The following is a 22,032-nucleotide window of genomic DNA, read 5'->3' on the forward strand; positions in this document are numbered from 1 at the left end:
CAAAAACGACCCTTTGATACTTCCACACAAGGCATAAAGGATGTCTCGGCAAAAATAGCCAAACGTAGGAACAAAATGATAAAAAAATAGACAAAATAAATAAATAAAAACTAATTTTACTAAAATGGCCCTTTGCTACTCCTGAGAGGGGTTCAAGGGCTGTCTCAGCAAATATAGCTAGACAAAACTAGATAAAATGGCTACTTTTGCAAAAACAGTCGTTCGATACTTCCGGAAAGGTTTAAAGTTGTCTTGACAAAAAATGGCCAGACATAAGGGAAAAATGGTAAAAGATGGATAAAGTAGCTATTTTTACAAAAACGGCCCTTCAGCACTTCCCAGGAAGATTTTAAGGCTGTCTTGGCGAAACAGCCGGAATACGCGGGCAAAACAGTAAAAAGACGACCAAAATAGCTTTTTTTTTTCTCTCTTTTTTTCCGAAAATTTTATGCACATGCAGAATTTTATGCTCCCTTTTTTTTGGAAAAGTGTGGGCTGAACTCGATGGAGGTTGCCTACGTATCTCACATCCGGTGAGAATCAAACTCGCATAGTTCGGTAAAATTGGGTACTTTTCTCTTTTGATTTTTATGAAAATTAATCTTTACACCTCACGCCATACTACTACAAATTCTTTTTTTTTTTTTAAATATTATTTGTCCTAAACTAAGAGCATGATTCCTTTTTTTTCATTTTTTTTAATAATTCCGCTAGACAATTTTCTAAAGCCGGTCGACAATGCAAGTAAGCCTTCCAAATGATGTATCAAGTAGCACATAAGTGAACATGATGGTCTCAAAGAGGAAACCTGTCTTATACGGACCCGGCTCCTGTGCCGAGTTTCACTAAGTCAAATGCACGTGATGCACATAAAGCGAACCTACTAGGGATATCCGGCATGTTTGTTCTTCTAGGTTTAAATCCAGGTGGAGAAGGGTATCTAGACTGGCTTACTCTAGCGGACAACTTGAGTCGAGGAGGGTCAGTGTACCGGTAGCATTGCTTTCCGGCTTAACTAGTGGTTCTCCCCGCCTAAAACATGTGTGACTAAAATCCTTCACCTGGTGACAAGCACCTCTACTATCTCAAAGAAAGCGGGCTATGTCAAGCAAATTCCCAATTTTAATTTCAAGAAGACTCGGAGGGGGTGCATGAGAAAACAAATTATATGTACAGTTCTACAATATCAAAACGGTAAAAGCGAACAGGTAGCACATTAAGCACAAATAAATCACAATATTTATAAAATTAATAAAGCCAAATAAAAAGTCAACATGTACAAGCTCGAATTCTGGTTGATCTCTAGTGGAGTCGTCAGAGCTGTCACACCCCTTTTTACCCCAAAAAAGATATATATATGTTATGGATTGTGCGCGGGTTAAAGAGTTTTTCCAATTAAAGTGACAATTTTGAAATAGGGATTATTTTGTTTACAGAGTCGCCACTTGGAATTGATTTTTTTGGGTGTTCCAAGTCACCTTTGTATTTGAATCCCTAGTCAAAGGAAGGTTTGACTCTATTATTATTGGTCCGCGAAAACAAAGTTCGGGTAAGGAATTCTATTGACCGGGGAGAAGGTGTAAGGCATTCCCCGAGTCCCGTGGTTCTAGCATGGTCGCTTTATTGACATAAACTTGGCTTTAATTAATTTTGAACGAGTTGATCTTTATATGATTTTTATATTTTACCTAGCCGCTTTTATATCTGGATTATTAGAAAAATTAAAGAAAAATTTTGAATAATAAGATGTCATAACCACACTACGCAAGCGAATGCGTGATCGAGACGAAATATATTAATTTTATCATAACAGCGCTACGCATCAGAATCCGCAGTTATGGCAAGGATAATTAGTACATTATTACTTTTGAAAAAAAAGTTACTACACTTGAAAATTACTAAAATATTAAGTATCGCGCTACGCAAGTGATACCGTAATTTTATCAAAAGAATTAATTAAATTAGAAAATAATTAAAGCTAGTAGAAATAGTATGAGATTATTGAATTAAAATATTAAGAGTTAATATCACGCTACGCAAGCGAGTCCGTGAATGAAAAAGTTAAAACGCACCTACTAGTTGCCTTGCGTTTAAATTAATTATTAAGGTGATTAAATTACACAGGTAATTAAGTTACATAATTATTAAAAAGAAAATATGATGAATTGAAAAACTATTTGAAAAGCTTGTAGTTAGAAACTTGGACCAGCTTTGTTTGTTGGATTTAAAATGGCCAATTCTATTATTTTTGGCATTAAGCTACCTTACTATTAAAGACAAATGGCGCTGCTAGCATTCTTAACCTCATAATGAGCCTGACTGAATTTGAGTTCACTTTGGCCCATACATATTAAAGCCTATCCACAACTACAAATCAACTAATAACCTACTAGTGTATCCTGTTTTTTTTTTCTTTTAATTTAACAATAATTACAATAGTAAACTAATTGAAAACTTTTAGATGAATAACCCATACCAACTCAACACACTACAGGCCTTAAGCAGATGAAAATTAAACTGAAAAAAAAACTCCACTATTGTTGAGCACTAGAGCTTTAAGCTTAAAGTGCACTTATCTTAAAAAATCTATCTACAAGTTAACAGCATAAAATTTTCAGCAAGATATAGAAGCCTTCTCAACTGATTTTAATCATTAACCTAAAGTAGAAGTGATAAGTGATAAGGATGCAAGCGTTGAATACTAACACTAAATTACGGGTTCCTACTTAGGCATAAACAGAATGTTAATATAGTAAGTATTCAAGCAATATAAACAACAACCCAAACATCATTTAAACATGTCATACACAACCACAATATACTAAAAGGACTTGAATCACTTCATTTCCCTTCAATCTTGATCCAAAAAGTAGTACAACAGTTGAGGAAATACCTGATCAACAAGAAATATTAGCAACGGAGGGACTGAATTTCAGCAACAAACAGCAACGCAACAGCAGCGAAACAGCAGTAAATCCATGTTAAAACAACCAAAAAACTTAGAGAAGAAACCCATAAATGAACTCTAAAAAAGACTTATACTTTTCTAAAAGTTTGCACTCTAAGATTCACTCCTAAAGCTCACCATTTCAGCTTACTTTCTTTAAGTCAGCTGCTGATTTTTGCTCCTAAAATTGTATTTTTTTTTAGTATGTAAAAATATCTAGCAAATGTATGGTAGAGTCTACGTAAAATGAGGAAAGGGCAGCCTTTTAGTAGGCAAAGAAAGCCACTTTTTGGGCAGATTTTGGTTCACCAAAAATCTGTCCAAAAAAGACTGACTTTTTATGCTAAACAGTGTTTAAAGGCTAAAAGGTGAAAGGACAGCCTGAAAATCTGCTATAGCAGAAGCAAGGAGCAAAAATGTCATTTCAGCCACCCTACTAGTCAAAAGTAAGCTACTAGTACGCTAAGTCATGATCAAACCCATAAAAACTTCAGATTTTAACAACATCAATACTACCCTATTAATTTAAACTAAAATAAACTCACACAACTAACAATTGACAAAATAGAAACAAGACTTCAAATGGAACTAAAACCCAAACTAACTAGATTAAAACAAATTGATTTGTGCAAACTAAACATAGAACAAACAACTGAATTCACAAACTAATTCTCAAAATAGAGACTAGACGAGCATTGCTAACAATCGGACAATGACGTTCGACAACTAAATAATTGATTAACTAAGTAAACGATTTAACTAATACACTAAAGATCCCGTTTAATCATAATAATCTAACAAACAACTAAACTAAATAGAGATAACTAATTAAATAAACCTAACTTAAAAACTCTAATTAACAAGAAACAACCAAAAAAAATTAAAAACTAAAATTAAAATCTGGAACTAACGTATTACAACTAAAAAAAATCAAAAATTAAATAAAGAGATGACGGAATACCTAAGGAGCGTGGTTGAAGCTGTTCGAGCCACGAGGAGACGTCGGAGATGCCAAGAAGTGGCTGCCCTACCATGGAACACTTATTTCATTTTGGTAGACACCAAATTCAATGAACTTGGTGTCATACCAAAAGGAAATGAGTATTCTTTGGTCGTAATTGGGCTAAAACAGAGAAGGAGTGGTGCAGCGACAGTGGCGAGAGGGTGGCTGGCCGGCGGCCGAAAAATTAGTGGTCCGAGTTTCATCTTGAGATTGATATCTATAGATAGGTCTTAGGAGCTCTTTCCGTTGATGTAAGTATTGTAGGGTGGTGGTGGTCGGAACTTTACGAATTTGGGCAAAAAGGTGGCGGGTAGGGTTTCCTAGATCTAAAATTCGTGGATTTTGAGGGGTTTTTGGGGAATTTAGCTTGGAGGTTCGGAATGAGGGAGTTAGGAGAGCATAGGGTGAAAAAATGGGGTTGATTGGAGGTGGTCCGCCAGCGGCGGCGATTTTCGGCTGGCGGAGATGGGCGGCGGCCGGTGGAGGCGATAGAGAGGAGACAGAGAAGAGACAAGAAGAAGAAAGGGGGGAGTAATAAGAGAATGGGGAAAAATTTTTGGGATTTTAGGCTTTATATACCTAGGGCAGAGAGTGAATGAGAGCTGTTGGATCAAGATGGAATGGATGGGTAGGATTTGATCTTAGTAAACTAACAAAACTACGTAGTTTTGAAGTCTTCCAGGCCAAAGCATATGGAGCAAGTCTTGGATTGTTGGGCCACCGATTTTGATCCAATATTTGGGCCAATTTTGGCTTTAAAAATGATTAAACCCAATCCTCTAACCCTCATATCAAATTATTTAACATAATCTAATTTAAAAGCCTAAAAATACACACATAAGAATTCTAAAAATTATAATGTAAAGAAAAAGTCAAGAGCAAAAATTAGGCATTTACATTAATACATGCTGATTTTGTAATATTTATTCTGACGGACTCTGATTGGCCTGAAATTTCATAGGTTTATAGAAAACAGCCTAGTGACTAGTACTCATCACTTCGCTATTACTTTCGGGTTCATTTTTATGGTATTTTAGGGTCTGCAACACGAATCTGTAATTATATCTACTTCTTCTTGTGTATTAGTACATGTTGATTTTGTAAAAAAAAATTACGGACTTCGATTGGTCTGAAATTTTGTTGGTCCATAGAAAACGGCCTAGTGACCAGTACTAGTTGTTTTGCCATAACTTTTCGGTTTATTTTTTGGTGTTCTGGGATCATGCAACACGAATTTGTGATTATATCCACCTTTTAATATGTATTACTCCCTCTGTTCCAGTTTATGTGAACCTATTTCCTTTTTGGTTCGTTCCAAAAAGAATGAACCCTTTCTATATTTGGTAACAATTTAGCTTAAACTTGCAACTCTACCCTTAATGAGAAGCTTTTATAACCACACAAATACTCTGGGCCCCATTTGGACTTGTTTAGGACCACAAATTCCAAAAGTCTTCATTTTTTTCTTAAACTCCGTGCCCAATCAAACAGGTTCACATAAATTGGAACGGAGGGAGTAGTATATGTTGATTTTGTAGAATTTCTTTGACGGACTCCAATTGGCCAGAATTTTGGTAGGTTCTTGGGAAACGTCCTAGTGACAAATACTAATTGCTTCGCAATGACTTTCAGGTTTATTTAATGGCATCTCGGAGTTATAACACGAATTTATGATTATATCTCATTTTTTGTATGTATTAATACATGCTGATTTTGTAAAAAAAAAAAATTGACGGACTCTGATTGGCCTGAAATTTTGTAGGTCGGTAGAAAATGGCTTAGTGATCAATACTCATCACTTCGCCATTACTTTCGAACTTGTTTTCTTTGTGTTTTGGGGTCATGCAACATGAATTTATTATTATATCCACTTTTTCATGTGTATTAGTACATGATGATTTTGTAGAAATTTCTTGATAGACTACAATTGGCCTGAAATTTTGTAGGCGCGTAGAAAATGGTCTAGTGATCCATACTCATCACTTTGCCATGATTTTCAGATTTGTTTTTTTATATTTCGGGTTCATGCAACACGAATTTGAGTTTTATACTCTATTTTGTGTGTATTAGTACATGTTGATATTTTAGAATTTCTTTGATGGATTCCGATTGGCCAGAATTTTCATGGATCCATTGGAAATGGCCTAGTGATGAATACTCATTTCTTTTGACCATGACTTTCAGATTCATTTTGGTATTTTGGGGTCATGTAATAATTTCTACTTTTTCGAGTGTATTAGTACTACTGTTTTATTAGAATTTTTTTGACAGACTCTAATTGACCTTACATTTCGTAGTCGAGCATATCCCTTTATCTTTCTCAAGCCGGTAGTAGTGTTAATATGTCATCCTTTTATTATTAGATTGCTATTACTACCTATCGTTTGATTGTTATCTTTAATTCGCTTCCTTAATATCTTGTTGTTGGTACTACTCGTTGCCATTGCTTCTTTTCTTTCTTTTTTTTAGCCGAGGGTCTATCGAAAACAAACCCTTTACCTTCCTAGGATAGGGGTAAGGCTGCATAGACTCTATCCTCCCTAGACTACATTTGTCCCCAGACTCCATTTGTGAAAATTCACTAGGTTATTACTGTTGTATTAGTACATGCTGATTTTGTAAAAAAATAATAGTAATAAAAAATTGACAGATTGCTATTGGTCTAAAATTCCGAGGTCCATAGTAAACGACCTAGTGACCAATACTCATTGCTTGGCCATGAGCCCATGACTTTCGGGTTCATTTATGGCAATGCGGGGACATACAACATGAATTTATGATTATATCTGCTTTTTCGTGTGTATTAGTACATATTGATTTTGTTGAATTTTTTTGACGAACTCTGATTGGCTTGCAATTTCGTAGGTCCATAGGAAACAGTTTGGTGACCAGTACTCATTCCTTCACCATGACTTTTGGATTTATTTTAGGAAAATTACCAGCTATGTCCATTTATAAGTAGCTCATTACAAAAATTGGCCAATTGATAAAATATTACTAATATTAGCCAAATTAGCCAATTAGCTATTTGTAGCAAAAAAAATCAAATTTTTGCTTTGTTTTGAGTGGGTGTTATTAGAATAGATTGGGCACAACTTAAGGAGCTTGAATCTCAGTTTTGGGATGATTTGGTGAAGTTTTGAGGTAGTTTGAATTGAAAATTCGAACTAAAAGCTGAACATGAAAAAAAATGATATGTGTATCACACTGTGTATCATTTGTGTATCACATATGTATCATATTTGTATCAATTGTGTATCACATGTATATCCATGTATAGCTGTGAGATACATGCATGATACATGTTTGATACATGTGTCGCAGAAGACTTTTGAACTCGATTTAATTACGAATTTTGATACAAAACCAGTCCAAATCACCTCCAATCTTCCTCAAATTTTGTATATTGACTTATCTATATATTTTCAATGAATTTCAACTATACCCATTGAAAAAGTTCCTTTTTGTTTAGATTTTTGGAATATTGTATAGATTCTCGTATTTCATCACCTTATTTGCTACCCCGTCCATGAAATTTCCTTTTCGTCTTGTATCTAGTGTTGCTATTCACGCTTAAAAATATGGAAGGTGATTTTTGCATGTGATTCTTTGAGAGAAAGAACCCTATTATTTGGTTTTTCAATTTTTGTTGGATAGTTTTGGTAAGTCTATGACTAATGGCTAGAAGTTGGTAAGTTGAGATTTATTTGGGATATTTGTGTGAGTTTCCCTTTATTTTATGGCGTTCCGAAGTCGTGCAATATAATTTTATAATTATATTTACTTTTTCGTTTGTATTAATATATGCTGTAATTGTAAAAAAACAAAAAAACAAAAAAACAAAAAAACAAAAAAAATTGGCGGGCCTTGCCTGAAATTTCATAGGTCCATAGAAAACCCTCTAAGTAACCAATACTCATGGTGTTACCTAAATTCTAGGAGACACTAATGAAAGAGACTTGGTCTCTCCAAATCTTAGCCATGACTTAGCTAATTACTCATCGATTAGTGAACACTTCAAAACATGCCGTGGCCAGATTTATGTTTTGATGCTTAAGTTAATAGAATGTGATAATAAGACGTCGATAATGATGCATGTATCCGACATATTCATTCTCGTATCATGGTATAATCGTGATTTAATGTCAACTACTTATTCAGTAATCAAATAAAAATGCTGATTGTTTTTTTGAAGATAGAAAAAAATCAACAAGGCAACTAAACATTTTAACTTTGTATACCAGACATGCAAATTTTCTTGTATTATTGTAATTGGATGACCAGCTGCAGAAAGCGTGGGCAAAACTAGTAACCAAAGGCGTTTATTCAGTATCTACACACAGTACATTAACCAGCCACTACATAGGCACTAAACACCCAGTCAAAATTTATACGAACACGGGCCATGTCCTCTGTATCACGGTATATATCTCCGTTCAAGGGCATTCTTTCTCATAAACTTCAGCAGCGTATTTCCAGTTCATAACTTTCCATATGTTCTTTAGGTAATCTGGTCTCACATTTTTGTACTGCATTGTGAAGAGCAAAAGCAAGGTGTTAGATAACTCTTGATCACAAGAACACCAGCGATCGAATTAGCCAGTCCAGAATACACAAGTAATGGCTTCCAAGAAACATGCATGTGCATACGAGATCCTAGAAGACAGCTAGGTCTTCGATGCATTTGATGCAGACCTAGATAACGTATAGAAGCATCAAATCTAACTTAAACTCTTAGATTAGCTGGTACACCCAAATCGACATACAATGTAAGAAAGCAATGGTTCCTACAGTCCAATCTTATTGTCGCCCATTACTAAAAATAATTCCTCGTGTTTTGCTCAAGGAAAAAAAGAAGTGAAAAAATAGATCTGCACGTGAAGGGGGCATTAAAGACCTAAACAAATATATAAAATATTTACTTTCTAAATCAAAATAATTCCACACGCTTCATTCAATATAATGAATTCTGCACATCTCGGGCTTCTGTGATTTCTGAACTTTATCCAATGTATTAGTATCAAGAGCATCTAGTTCTAAGTTCTAACCTTGAAGGAGAAAAGAGGCAAAATATTCATTTGAAGACAAAGGGGAAAGTCATTGCATCATATGTAATGATATATCCTGTTTAGGCCACAGCATAGTAATTATACCTGCAAGTAGTATGCATGTTCCCAAACATCAATGCCTAAAAGAGGAACCAAGTTCGGTCCTTTAGTAACCAAAGGATCCTGCAGAAAGTAGATACTATCACATGAAACCTTGACTAACATCAATCACTCTGTCGAGAAACATTTATGCGGTGCTATCTTGTACACAATTGACATAGAATATAAAAAATCAAAGACTTAATCAGTGCATAAACCCCGCTTCAGAACACTGATATATCACCGTGATCAAACCAAATAATGAAGGAACCAATTTACATAATTTCACTAAACTCGGAGGAAAAACCAGGAAGAGGAAACCACGATTTGGAAAACAGGAGGCCTCTGGGAGTTAGGATCTGACTCTTTTATATGGGAGGCAGGGAAAGTGGGAAAATTCACAATTGGATTTTGTTATGAGTTTCAATTCAATAACAGACAGGGCCGGCTTTTGGGTAAAGCCTCTAAAGCCCAAGCTTTAGGCCCCCAATTTTAGGGGGCCCCATTTTTTACCCAATACTTTTTTTTTAATCAAGTATTTTTACTCTTATTACATATTTTGGTAAAAAAAAAAAAAGATATTTAATTTCTTAAAAATGGGCTCCTAACGTATAAATGCAAAATTTATGGAAGGAATTAACTGATTATTCTTTTTTCTTTAGTCTTTTTCTCATTAAATATTATGTAAACCTTTTCCACCTTCTTTCTTGGTTTGTGCAATATTCAATTCCTTTTTTAATCTTTCTCAGTTCTCACGAAACGTTACTACTATTATATTTTTTCTTTGTCCCACAAAGAGATCATATTGTTCCGTATTTTTCGTCAATCAAGCTAAAGCCTACCAGAAGTATATTGAAAGCAACAAATATTTATTTTCACATCAAATTAATGAATCAGGTTCTTCTATTCCAATTTTTTAGTACTAGTTTTCATCTACGTTTGTTTTTCTTGATATTTTCAATACGTACGCATATATTATCCTTATAGTATTTATTCAAATTTAAATATGCCAAATATAAAGTATGAATTCGGTTATTCAAAACTTAAGGGAAAAAAAGTTAAATCTTTGACACAATCCCAAAAAGAAGAAATGATAGTACTCTAATCGATATACTCAATCCAATAAAAAGACTTGATTCTTTTTCAAATACTTATATTGCATATAGAATACTGGTACCAACTCCTGTAACAGTTGTCTTGGGTCGTCCTCAATCACAAACTAGAATTTGAAAGAAATTTTTTAAATTAAAATTGATAAAATCTTACTTAAGATCAACCATGGCGCAAGAGATTAAATGGATTTACTATATTATCAACTGAAAAATAACTATTAGAAGAAATTGATTATAAAATAAATATTCATAATTTTGCATCTGAAAAAGCTAGAAAATTATTTCAAATAAATAATATATATGAAATTTTTTTTATTATAAAAAATTATTAAAGGCCACTTATGGAAGATTGGCTTTAGGCCCCTGTGAGAAAGCACGGGAGAAAATATATTATTGATGTATATACATATGTTACAATGAGCCCTATATATATACACACATAACATGTCCTACTCCTAACATATATTGGATTAGGGTTATTTATTTACTCCTATTTACATGACTATTCTAACACTCCCCCTCAAGCTGGTGCATATAAATCATATGTACCAAGCTTGTTACATATGTAGTTAATACGAGGACCAGTGAGGGACTTGGTGAAAATATCTGCAAGCTGATCATTCGACTTCACAAACTTTGTAGCAATATCTCCCGAGAGTATCTTTTCTCTAACAAAGTGACAGTCAATCTCAATGTGTTTAGTTCTCTCATGGAACACTGGATTTGACGCAATATGAAGAGCAGCTTGATTATCACACACAAGTCCATCTGACTAATCTCACCAAATTTCAACTCCTTGAGCAACTGTTTGATCCAAATTAGCTCACATGTCGCCATAGCCATCGCTCGATATTCTGCTTCTGCACTAGACCGAGCAACCACATTCTGTTTCTTGCTCTTCCAGGACACCAAATTTCCTCCTACCAAGACACAATATCCAGACGTAGAACGTCTATCAGAAGGTGATCCTGCCCAATCAGCATCTGAGTATCCAACGATCTGCTCATGGCCTCGACCCTCAAACAATAAACCTTTGCCTGGAGCTGATTTTATATACCGAAGAATGCGAACAACTGCATCCCAATGACTATCACACGGAGAATCCATAAACTGACTCACAACACTCACAGAAAAGGAAATGTCAGGTCTTGTCACTGTAAGGTAATTTAATTTACCAACCAACCGTCTATATCTTGCAGGATCGCTAAGAGGTTCCCCCTGTCCTGGCATAAGTTTAGAATTCGGATCCATCGGAGTGTCAACCGGTCTACAACCTGTCATTCCTGTCTCTTCAAGAATATCTAAGGCATACTTTCGTTGTGAGATCACAACACCTGAGCTAGACTGAGCGACCTCAATACCCAGAAAATACTTTAGTTTGCCCAGATCCTTAGTCTGAAAGTGTTGCAAGAGATGTTGCTTCAATTTAGTAATACCATCCTGGTCATTGCCGGTAATAACAATGTCGTCAACATAGACCACCAGATAAATACAGAGACTCGAGGCAGAATGCCGATAGAATACAGAGTGATCAGCTTCACTCTGAATCATGCCAAATTCTCGAATAACTGTGCTGAACTTACCAAACCAGGCTCGAGGAGACTGCTTTAGACCATAAAGTGACCGACGCAAGCGACATACAAGGCCACGAGACTCCCCCTGAGCAACAAACCCAGGTGGTTGCTCCATATAAACTTCATCCTCAAGGTCACCGTGTAAAAAAGCATTCTTAATGTCCAGCTGATAGAGGGGCCAATGGCGAACAGCAGCCATGGATAGAAAAAGGCGGACTGATGCTATCTTAGCCACAGGAGAGAAGGTATCACTGTAATCGAGCCCAAATATCTGAGTATATCCTTTGGCAACAAGACGAGCCTTAAGACGATCAACCTTACCATCCGGACCAACCTTGACTGCATACACCCAACGACAACCAACAGTAGATTTACCTGAAGGAAGAGGGACGAGCTCCCAAGTACCACTCGTATGTAAAGCAGACATCTCGTCAATCATAGCCTGTCGCCATCCTGGATGAGACAATGCTTCACCTGTAGACTTAGGGATGGAAACAGAGGACAAAGAAGATAGAAAAGCATAATAGGGTGATGACAAACGATGATAACTCAAACCGACATAATGGGGATTAGGATTAAGGGTGGCCCGTATACCTTTCCGAAGTGCAATCGGTTGATTAAGAGGAGACAAGTCCGCAGTATTAGCAGGGTCAGGTGCAGGACGTGAATCAGCTGGACCTGATGCTGGGCGCGGACGACGATGATATGTCAAAAGTGGTGTTCCTGTGGCAGGGAGTCTAGGAGGAGCCACACTAGACTCCTCAACGGTTGGAATGGATAAGACTTCTATAGCGGAAGGTGAAGGAGGAGCTATAGGAGACTCGGGTAAGACTTCTGTGGCGGAAGGTGAAGGAGGAGCTATAGTAGACTCCTTAAAGGTCGGTATAGGTAAGACCTCAGATATATCAAGGGGGTCAGAAAGGTCAGAAGAGGTAAAGAAAGGTTTAGACTCAAAAAATGTGACGTCAGAGGACATAAAGTACCTACGAAGATCAAGTGAGTAACAACGATATCCCTTCTGAACACGAGAATAACCAAGGAAGACACACTTGAGAGCACGAGGAGCTAACTTATCTTTCCCAGGGGCTAGGTTATGAACGAAACAAGTGCTCCCAAAAACACGAGGGGGAACAGAGTATACGGGTGATTGGGGAAACAATACTGCATACGGTATCTGATTCTGGATGGGAGAGGAAGGCATCCGATTAACTAAATAACAAGCTGTGAGAACTGCATCGCCCCAAAAACGCAGCGGAACATGAGATTCAATGAGAAGTGTGCGAGCAGTCTCAATGATGTGCCTATTCTTTCTCTCTGCAACCCCATTTTGCTGAGGGGTATAAGGACAAGAGGTCTGATGAATAATTCCTTGAGAAGTCATAAACTGCTGAAATTGAGAGGATAAATATTCTAAGGCATTATCACTGCGAAAAGTGCGAATGGAAACACCAAATTGATTTTTAATTTCAGCACAAAAATTCTGGAATATAGAAAACAACTCAGAACGATCTTTCATTAAGAAAATCCAAGTACATCTTGAATGATCATCAATAAAACTAACAAAATAACGAAATCCCAAGGTTGAACTGACTCTACTAGGACCCCATATATCAGAGTGAACTAAAGAAAAAATAGACTCTGCGTGACTCTCAATACTACGAGGATAGGAGGCTCGGGTATGTTTCCCGAGCTGACATGACTCACACTCTAATGTGGATAAACTAGACAAACCAGGCACCATCTTCTGAAGCTTGGATAAGCTTGGATGTCCTAAACGTCTGTGAATTAGGTCCGGAGGATCTGTAACTAGACATGCCTTGGAGGATTTTAGGGAGTTAAGGTAGTAAAGCCCTTCTGATTCAAGTCCTGTTCCAATCGTCTGCCCTGTACTGCGGTCCTGCATAATAAAAGAATCATCAATAAAATATATACCACAATGGAGGGCACGAGTCAAACGACTAACAGATGCAAGATTAAAAGGACAGCCAGGGACATAGAGAACGGAATCTAGAGTGACAGAGGGTAGGGGATTCGCTTGTCCAACTCCTTTTGCTTTGGTTTGAGACCCATTGGCTAAAGTAACAGTGGGAAGAGACTGTGAATACGCAATATTTGACAAAAGTGATTTATTACCAGAGATATGATCAGAAGCGGCTGAGTCCACAACCCATTGTCCAGGAGGACTAGACTGGGAAACACAAGCAAAAGAATTACCAGCAACAGAAGTATTAGTCTGAGCAACAGAAGCTACTTGTGGAGATGTCTGCTTACTTGCTCGATACTGAAGGAACTCATTATACTCCCCTTCAGATAAAGAAAATCCCTGGTTACCTGTAGTCTCAGTCTGAGCAACATAAGCATTTTTGGTTGGGCGGCCATGTAAAGAATAGCATACATCACGAGTGTGTCCAAGTTTATGACAATAGGAGCACTTGGGTCTAGATCTTCCAAAACGACCTCCTCCTCGTCTATTCTCCATAGTATGAGATGCCCGATTGTCCACTGATTGGGATACGAGGACAGATGAGTCAAGTGTCTGTGATGAGCTCACTGGGTGACTAGGTGCTGCAGCAAGGCGAAGTAATCGAGAGAATAATTCATCAACTGAGGGGACGGTTGGACTAGCCAAAATCTGGTCACGTACTGAATCAAGGTCATTAGGGAGTCCAGCGAGTGTAAGAACTAGAAACATCTTCTGTCGTTGCTCTTGTTGTTTTTCAATACTAGCAGAAACTGGCATCAACGTCTCAAATTCTTCCATGACTGCCTGAACTTGTCCCAAGTAAGTAGACATATCTAATTCCTGTTTCTTCAAGCTTGTCATTCGCGATATTACATCATAGAAACGAGATATGTCATTAGTGTATAGATTACGAGCCTTTTCCCAAACTAAATAACATGTCTGGAATGGACGGAACAAGGGCATCAACTTGGAATCAATAGATCGCCACAGGATACTACATAACTGAGCATCGACCTTCTCCCATTGTGTTTTGGCCTTTTCATCACCTTCGCTAGCCTTTTTTGTTAAATGATCTTGAACTCCTTGACCTTTACACCACAACTCGACAGATGAAGCCCAATCTAAGTAGTTTGAACCTCCCATTAAAGGTTCTGAGGTAATCATAACACCGGAAACTGCCAGAACTCGGGTTTCTAGACCCGAAAGCATCGACTCCCAAAGACATGGTTGGATTATCACTAAATAACAAAAAAGAATCAACTGAAAATTCTCTGAGACAGATGAAGAAAACACTGTGTTTGCCGGAAAAGTACTGTAGCTGCCGGAAAAATCAGTGTAGTCGCCGGAAAAACTCAAAGTGGTCGGAATTAAAAAATAAAAATATGGACAGGCTCGGAATTGCAGGGCGATCCAACTGTCCTGAAGAAGCGAAGCCGAAAAATGGCCGGAAGAGGCCTCACGCGCCGGCGCGTGGGACAGACGCGCCGCCGGCGGCAGAGTTCCGACAGGCGCGTGACGGCGCGTGGAGGGCTATTTTCCGGTGATTTTTTCTGGGGTTTGGTCGGATCTCTCTTGGGAACCTTGTGGTGGTGTTGGATTTTGCACAACACTGTTAATTAGTGACTTTGACGCAATAAGTCACTTAGGTCACCGGAAAATTGCACGGTGACTGAGTTCTTTCTTCCCGGTTATCGCTGGAATGACGCACAACGATAAATTTCTCACCGTAGCTCTGATACCATGTGAGAAAGCACGGGAGAAAATATATTATTGATGTATATACATATGTTACAATGAGCCCTATATATATACACACATAACATGTCCTACTCCTAACATATATTGGATTAGGGTTATTTATTTACTCCTATTTACATGACTATTCTAACAGCCCCCAATAGTATTGAACCGCCGCAGATAACAGAGGAGGTCCAGCCACATGGACAATTATTTGGAAAGATAAAGCTCCAGCAAAACGTTCCTGTTTGCTTGGATAACAGCAAATTAACACGTTTCACTCAAGATAGTCCACAAACAAGGGCTATGGGCATATGCAATAGATGCTTACTTGTTTTCAAGTTGTTGCAAAGCTCCATCACATATGTTTTTTCACTGTGATTATAGTCGATAGATTTGGGGCGTGTCTTAAACCTTTTTCGGTATACAGTTGGTGATCCAAGAACAATGACGAGCACTCATGGAAACTGGACAGACGATTAAGAAATGACTGAAGTCTCTTCGGGCACCTAATTCTTTATGCATTCTACGGAATAGGTAGAAGGAACGGGGCAGATGCTTTGAAAGACGGTTTAAGCCTGTACAAATTAACAAATATAGATGCTCACAATTTTTTTGGTGCAACTGTAAGATGTACAATGTAACAATATTGACATCTTGATGGATTTCGCTGAATCTTTACATGGTCAAAAGGAGCTTTAAACCTTTTCTTAATGCATTTTTTATTCCAGAAAGAAAAGGGAAGCCACAACTACCGGACAGATCTAAGAACAGGAAATCCATCTGAACATCATAAACACATAGTATCACCTTTTACTATGGTGCAACTAAGCATGAATGACAAATTATGAGTGCAGGTTCATAATCTTGAAGCCTATGTTGCTCGGACTTTCCAAAAGTGCTGCCGCACCTGTGTCCGATCCTCCAAAAATGCACTAAATTTGGAGGATCCTACACGCACCCAACAACATTTTTGAAGAGTCCGAGTAACATAGCTTGAAGCAGCACAAAGATTAACGTCTTGTGCCTTCTCCTTTCTCTTTTTGTTGATTATTACATAATCATAGAGTGGCAACAGAAGCGGAGAAATATGAATAAACTAGACAATCAGCTTCAACTATTAAGAGGACGCTTACTATCAAAGAGTTCACCATAAAGCAAGGATAAGTTACCTGATTTGAGGTGGTTTCAATCGCTAGGCGCTTCAGCTCTTTGTCCAGAGCAAGCCACTTGCATAGAAGGAAATGTAAAGAAGAAACAGAAAGCATGATACAGAATCAGAATCTTAGAGACCAAACACTCACCACTGAAGAACCAATACTGCGGTATACAATCTACGGAAGAAACAAAAAGTGCAAACTTACCACCCAACCAGAACCCTGTAAAGCTGCACCTTCCGCATTCATCTTTTGTATTAAAGCTTCAAGAGAGCCAAAGTTAGTGTCTATTACCGAGCCAAGAGAACCCTTCGGCGGCTCGCCACCACCTTCCTGCAATATGATTTAGCTTTTAAGTTATTTCCCTGCAACACAGAAAGAAGTATCTGAGGAAGTTAGCTTACTCGAATAGGGGCAAGGTTCTTCCAGAAAACTGAGTGATTAATATGACCTGCATGAACATACGGCCAGGAAAATTAACTTGAATGAAAGAGCAATATATTTTCACTATCCAAAAAAGATCAATATACTTTGACAATTGACAAGCATGATACATGAAATGGCTTCACAATCACATGAACACAAGTTATACAGCATGTAACCACGGAAAGTAAGAAAACAAGCATGGTTGAGAAAACCAAGGTATATCCAGGCTGATAAATAATCCACCAGTTGATATTTTAGTTCAAGAGTTCACGCCAACTCTTAGTTTCTTTTGGGACCATATAATTGCTTTTGTACATAAATAAACCAAAATCACTAGAGTATCTAATCATTTCTCTCCTTCTCCGGGAAGTAAAACAACCATTTGGATACTCAATTTACATCACTAGTTTGATTAGATTTGATCTTGATTATTATAATCCCCAGGCAGATGCCTAAAAATTTCTTTGAATTGACATTTAACGGGTCGAATGATGATTAATAATAGTCAAACAATTCTTCCCAGATAATCCCCCATCTTACCATCCAACTCCCATTCTATGTGAATTTCTTCACAACTTCAATCCCTCAGTTCTCAGTACAATGTGAATTCAACTCTTGCTAATAGATGCAAGAGCTACCAATTAATATCAATCAATCAACTACTTATATGTGATGTATTTTTTTCTTTTTAGTCTGTCCAAAATTGATACAACAACACCAGACCCATTTAACCCGACAAGTGGGGTAGGGGAGGGTAGTATATATGCATACCTTACCTTGGTAACTTTCTATACTTAAAAATAATTTAACTTTAAACTTCTCATTTTACCTTACTGAAATAATTTATAACACACAAATATATATGACTTACTCTAGACACAAGTTTCAAAACTCTTTATTTATGTGAAAACTCTGTGATCAGTCAAACATCATCTCATAAAATGGGACGGAGGGAGTTATATTAATCAATCAACAGCATCTAATCCCAAATTAATTAGTGTAGGATGTATAAATTCTCTGTAATTTAGCACAAAGAGAGAGAAAGTGGACTTACCTCCGCCATTGAACTTGATAGCACTCTGCAATTTAGCGACGGTAGGAGAATCACCCTTAGTGATGGCATCATGGAGCTGTTCAAGGGCTTTATTGTAATTTGTAATGTAAGTCTGATGATGTTTCTGGTGATGAATCTGCATGATCTCACAGCTAATAGCAGGTTCTAAGGCACCATAATCGTAAGGGAGATCGGGGAGTGAGAAAGTCTGTACGCCGCGGAGTTGTTGCCGGAACCCTAGACCTCCGGTCAAGGTCCTTTTGGTCATTACAGTTCGAAGTGCCATTTGGAAGTTGCTCGATGTTTTCGAATTCAACTCTGTAGTGGAGGAGATGATAGTAATACTAATACAGAGTGTGAGGTTTCAACTTTATCCTGTGCGTTTTTATATGTCGGTCGAGAGAGTGACGTTACTTGAAAGATGCCCTCTTTCTTTTACGCCAGGTGTTACTGGTTGGATTTAGTTCAATTTTAAAGCTAAAAAAAATGTAAAAATATCAGGAGCTAGTAAGCATTAGTCATTTTTAGGCTATTTTTAAAAAATAGTCAGTTTTTGGATTGGTAATTGAAAGACAGTAAGCATTAGTCATTAAAAAATAGCACTATTTTATTGTAATACGAAAAGTTTCAGCATAATATACTGGATATTAGTGCACCTGTATATGAATCTGAAAATTTGGGAATCAATAATATTTTTTAAATTTTGAATAGTATTTTCGTACAGATTTATCTTTATATGAAAAGTGACTAAATTTCGATTATTTTTGAAATTGTAGTTATTTTTCAATTATCACTTGTAAATCTGGCTATTTTTGAATTTCACCCCAAAAAAAAAAATAGTACTATAACAAGGACCATTTGGTTTTATGTGAGCAAAGTACCTTCTTTTACAACAGTAATGTTTGAACCAGCTTATACACACTTTAACTATTTTATCGATAATGCTATTTTCTACTAATACAAGTAAGGAATAAATCTGACAAATACTTAAGCAAAGTATTATTATTAGATGTTGCTTTATCCCGTGTTTAATGTGTTTAATTAATATGCATCGATGTAAATGTATTGGGAAAAATTGTATTTATATATATATGGTGACGTGTCATGACACGTAGACTGATCAAACAGTCAAAGAATTAAGGTTGGTTAACAGACACGAGCAACAACAGATACGAGCAAGATAAATGAAGAAGGCACGAGCAATCATACAAATAATTCAACGCTCGTACCTATTCAAGACATTCAAAGGTCAAAGATCGAGAAAAGACAAAGGAATGAATCTGACAGCAAAAAAGAGCCCAGATACAGCATTTAATGAGTATTAAATACTAGAAACGTTAGAGAATATGTATTTAATGTATATGATTGCATAACGTAACATTTAAGGTCATTAATTACCCATAATTGTCTTATTATGACAAAGGGAAAGTTTGTATTCCCAAAGCAGCTATAAAAGGGAAAGTCACAAACAACTGTAGGGACACGGAAAAAACACTACTGGAATATACTTTGATTTATTTGCTTTCTGATTATATTAATCAAAATCTCTTTCTTATATATTTTTTCGAATCAGTAACCCGAGTTCTTCTAAATTCAAGCTTTGACCTAAAATCTAATTTTTGGTTAAATAAATTGGTTCCGTTACCGGGAATCTGATAATCAAGCATATCTCAACCTAATTTTCTTGATTGCATCAATCATGTCGAACAACAATGACAACACTCAAGGAAACCCAGAAATTCAGACAATCCAACAACTTCAGGGAGATTCCCCACGAGGCTCTCCACAAGGTTCTCCACGAGGCTCCCCACGATGGTCTCGTGAAGGCACTCCTGATGGATCTCACACAGATGGACAGGCTCAATTCGAAAATGTTGAAACCATGAATGAGGCTTTGCAAAAACTTATTGCCTCTCAAGTCAATAACGCTCTTCAAGCTTTTGTTAGCCAATTACCTGTTGTTCCACCCACATCTACTCCAAACAACAACACTTTGGAGAATCCTCGTTCAGGATTGGTTAATTCAGGCAGCGGTGGAACCCCTGGTGAAACACAAGAGAGAGACCCAGGTAATCCAGTTAACTCTGATTTACAAAATTTAGTACTAACCTTGCAGAAACAGCTTAAGGAGCAAAATGAACGCATAGAGCAAATACCTGGAGTACCGCCCGTGATCAAGGGAGTGGATATAGATAAATATTCCCAACAACCATGGAAGCCAAGTGTTGCTCCCCTCCCAATTCCAAAGAAGTTCAAGATGCCTGATATTCCAAAGTATGATGGTACATCAGATCCACGAGATCACGTTACTGCATTCACAGCAGGTGTCAAGGGCAATGATTTGACTAAGCAAGAGATTGAGTCGGTCTTGGTCAAAAAATTAGGTGAAACACTCACTAAAGGAGCTTTAACATGGTATTCTCTTTTACACGAAAATTCTATAAATTCGTTTGCTGAGCTTGTAGATTTATTTATCAAAGCACATTCGGGAGCTCAAAAAGTTGAAAAGCGAATGGAAGATATCTTCAAAATCAAGCAAGGAGACTCAGAGTTGCTTAGAGAGTTCGTAGATAGATTTCAACGGGAAAGAATGACGCTGCCACGAGTACCTGACAATTGGGCAGCCATAGCCTTTGCTAGTAATTTGAATGAGAAGAGTTTAGAAGCAACGAGGCGACTCAAAGAAAGCCTTCGAGAATTCCCAGCAACAACGTGGAATGATGTCTACAACAGATACAGTACAAAGATGAGGATTGAAGAAGACATTATTTTACGACATAAAACAGAAGAAAAGGTAAGCTCAAGGCGTGTGGAAAATGAAAAGAGATCCGGTAAAAACAGGTACAAGCCATACATGGGACCTACGGGAAAAGACTCACGATCAAGGCAAGATAATCAAAGGTACGATCACAAACCTAGAAACAGGGAATCAGGCTCCTCATCGAGGTTCGAAAATGATCGGAACACACGCGGGTCACGAGACGATGATGGAAGTCTAAAGGCAAGGTTCGGTGGTTACAACTTCAACGTAAGCACCTCTGAACTCGTGGTTGTTTTAAGAAGCATGGGAGATAAGGTACGATGGCCAAAGGAAATGCGATCGAATCCGAATAGACGAAACCTGATCATTGGTGCGAATTTCATAACGATCATGGGCATAAAACAACAGATTGCAGGTTTCTACAAGGTGAAGTTGATCATTTGTTAAAACAAGGGTATCTTACTGAGTTGTTCAGTGAGAAAGGTAAACAAGCATACATGAAGAACAGACAGGAGCCTCCAAAACCACCTTCGCCCAAGAGAACTGTCAACGTTATAAGCGGAGGTGAAGAGATCAATGATGTATCATATAAAAAGGTTTCAAAAGTGACAATTACCCACGGGAAGCGGCCTCGACATGTACTGGAAGAAGAGAATGTTATATTCAACAACGCAGACGCTGAGGGACTCATAACTCCGCATAACGACGCACTGGTAATATCTTTACTTGTACATGATACTAACGTGAAACGAGTTTTGGTTGATCCAGGTAGTTCCGTAAACATTGTTTTAATACGGGTATTGCGCGAGATGCAAGCGGAGGATAAATTAATTCCAAAGGTGCACACTTTGTCGGGATTTGATAACTCTAGTGTTGTAACAAAAGGGGAGGCAATACTTACCACATTCGCAGAAGGTGTCGTTAAAGATACCAAATTTCAAGTTGTAGATATGGAAATGGCTTACAATATGATTCTTGGGAGGCCATGGATTCATGACATGGAAGCTGTTCCTTCAACTTTACATCAAGTTATTAAATTTCCATCTCCATGGGGAATATGCCAAATCAGAGGCGATCAACAAACATCTAGAAGCATCAATTCCGTTGCAGATTCAACTGTTAAGGGTGAAGACAATAGCAATTACAGAATT

General features: G+C 37.4%; 1 protein-coding gene across 2 annotated transcripts; it reads right to left on the minus strand.

Moving 5' to 3' along the window:
* Nucleotides 1-8,152: 8,152 nt before the first annotated feature.
* Nucleotides 8,153-18,488, minus strand: LOC109238658 (superoxide dismutase [Mn], mitochondrial-like). Of its 2 annotated transcripts, XM_019405143.1 has the most exons (6): nt 18,121-18,486; nt 17,045-17,091; nt 16,848-16,973; nt 16,656-16,712; nt 9,104-9,181; nt 8,153-8,479 (listed from the first exon to the last, which is right to left on the minus strand). In XM_019405143.1, exons 1-6 carry the CDS (start codon nt 18,404-18,406, stop codon nt 8,387-8,389), a joined length of 687 nt encoding a protein of 228 aa, XP_019260688.1. In that variant the 5' UTR covers nt 18,407-18,486; the 3' UTR covers nt 8,153-8,386. The 2 variants fall into 2 exon arrangements, with proteins under 2 accessions (XP_019260688.1, XP_019260689.1); XM_019405144.1 differs by lacking the exon at nt 16,656-16,712 and having other exon boundaries at nt 18,121-18,488.
* Nucleotides 18,489-22,032: the final 3,544 nt, after the last annotated feature.

The sequence above is a fragment of the Nicotiana attenuata genome, unplaced genomic scaffold, assembly GCF_001879085.1.
Source record: "Nicotiana attenuata strain UT unplaced genomic scaffold, NIATTr2, whole genome shotgun sequence".
NCBI classification, from domain to species: Eukaryota; Viridiplantae; Streptophyta; class Magnoliopsida; order Solanales; family Solanaceae; genus Nicotiana; species Nicotiana attenuata.

Bases quoted from the DNA above. Each gene is read 5' to 3' on its own strand.
- LOC109238658 (XM_019405143.1), bottom strand. From the start codon at position 18,406: ATGGCACTTCGAACTGTAATGACCAAAAGGACCTTGACCGGAGGTCTA. The intron at 17,092-18,120 runs GTAAGTCCACTT...ATGTTCATGCAG, and splicing joins TATCAAGTTCAATGGCGGAG to GTCATATTAATCACTCAGTT. The intron at 16,713-16,847 runs GTAAGTTTGCAC...CTTCTATGCAAG, and splicing joins TACAGGGTTCTGGTTGGGTG to TGGCTTGCTCTGGACAAAGA.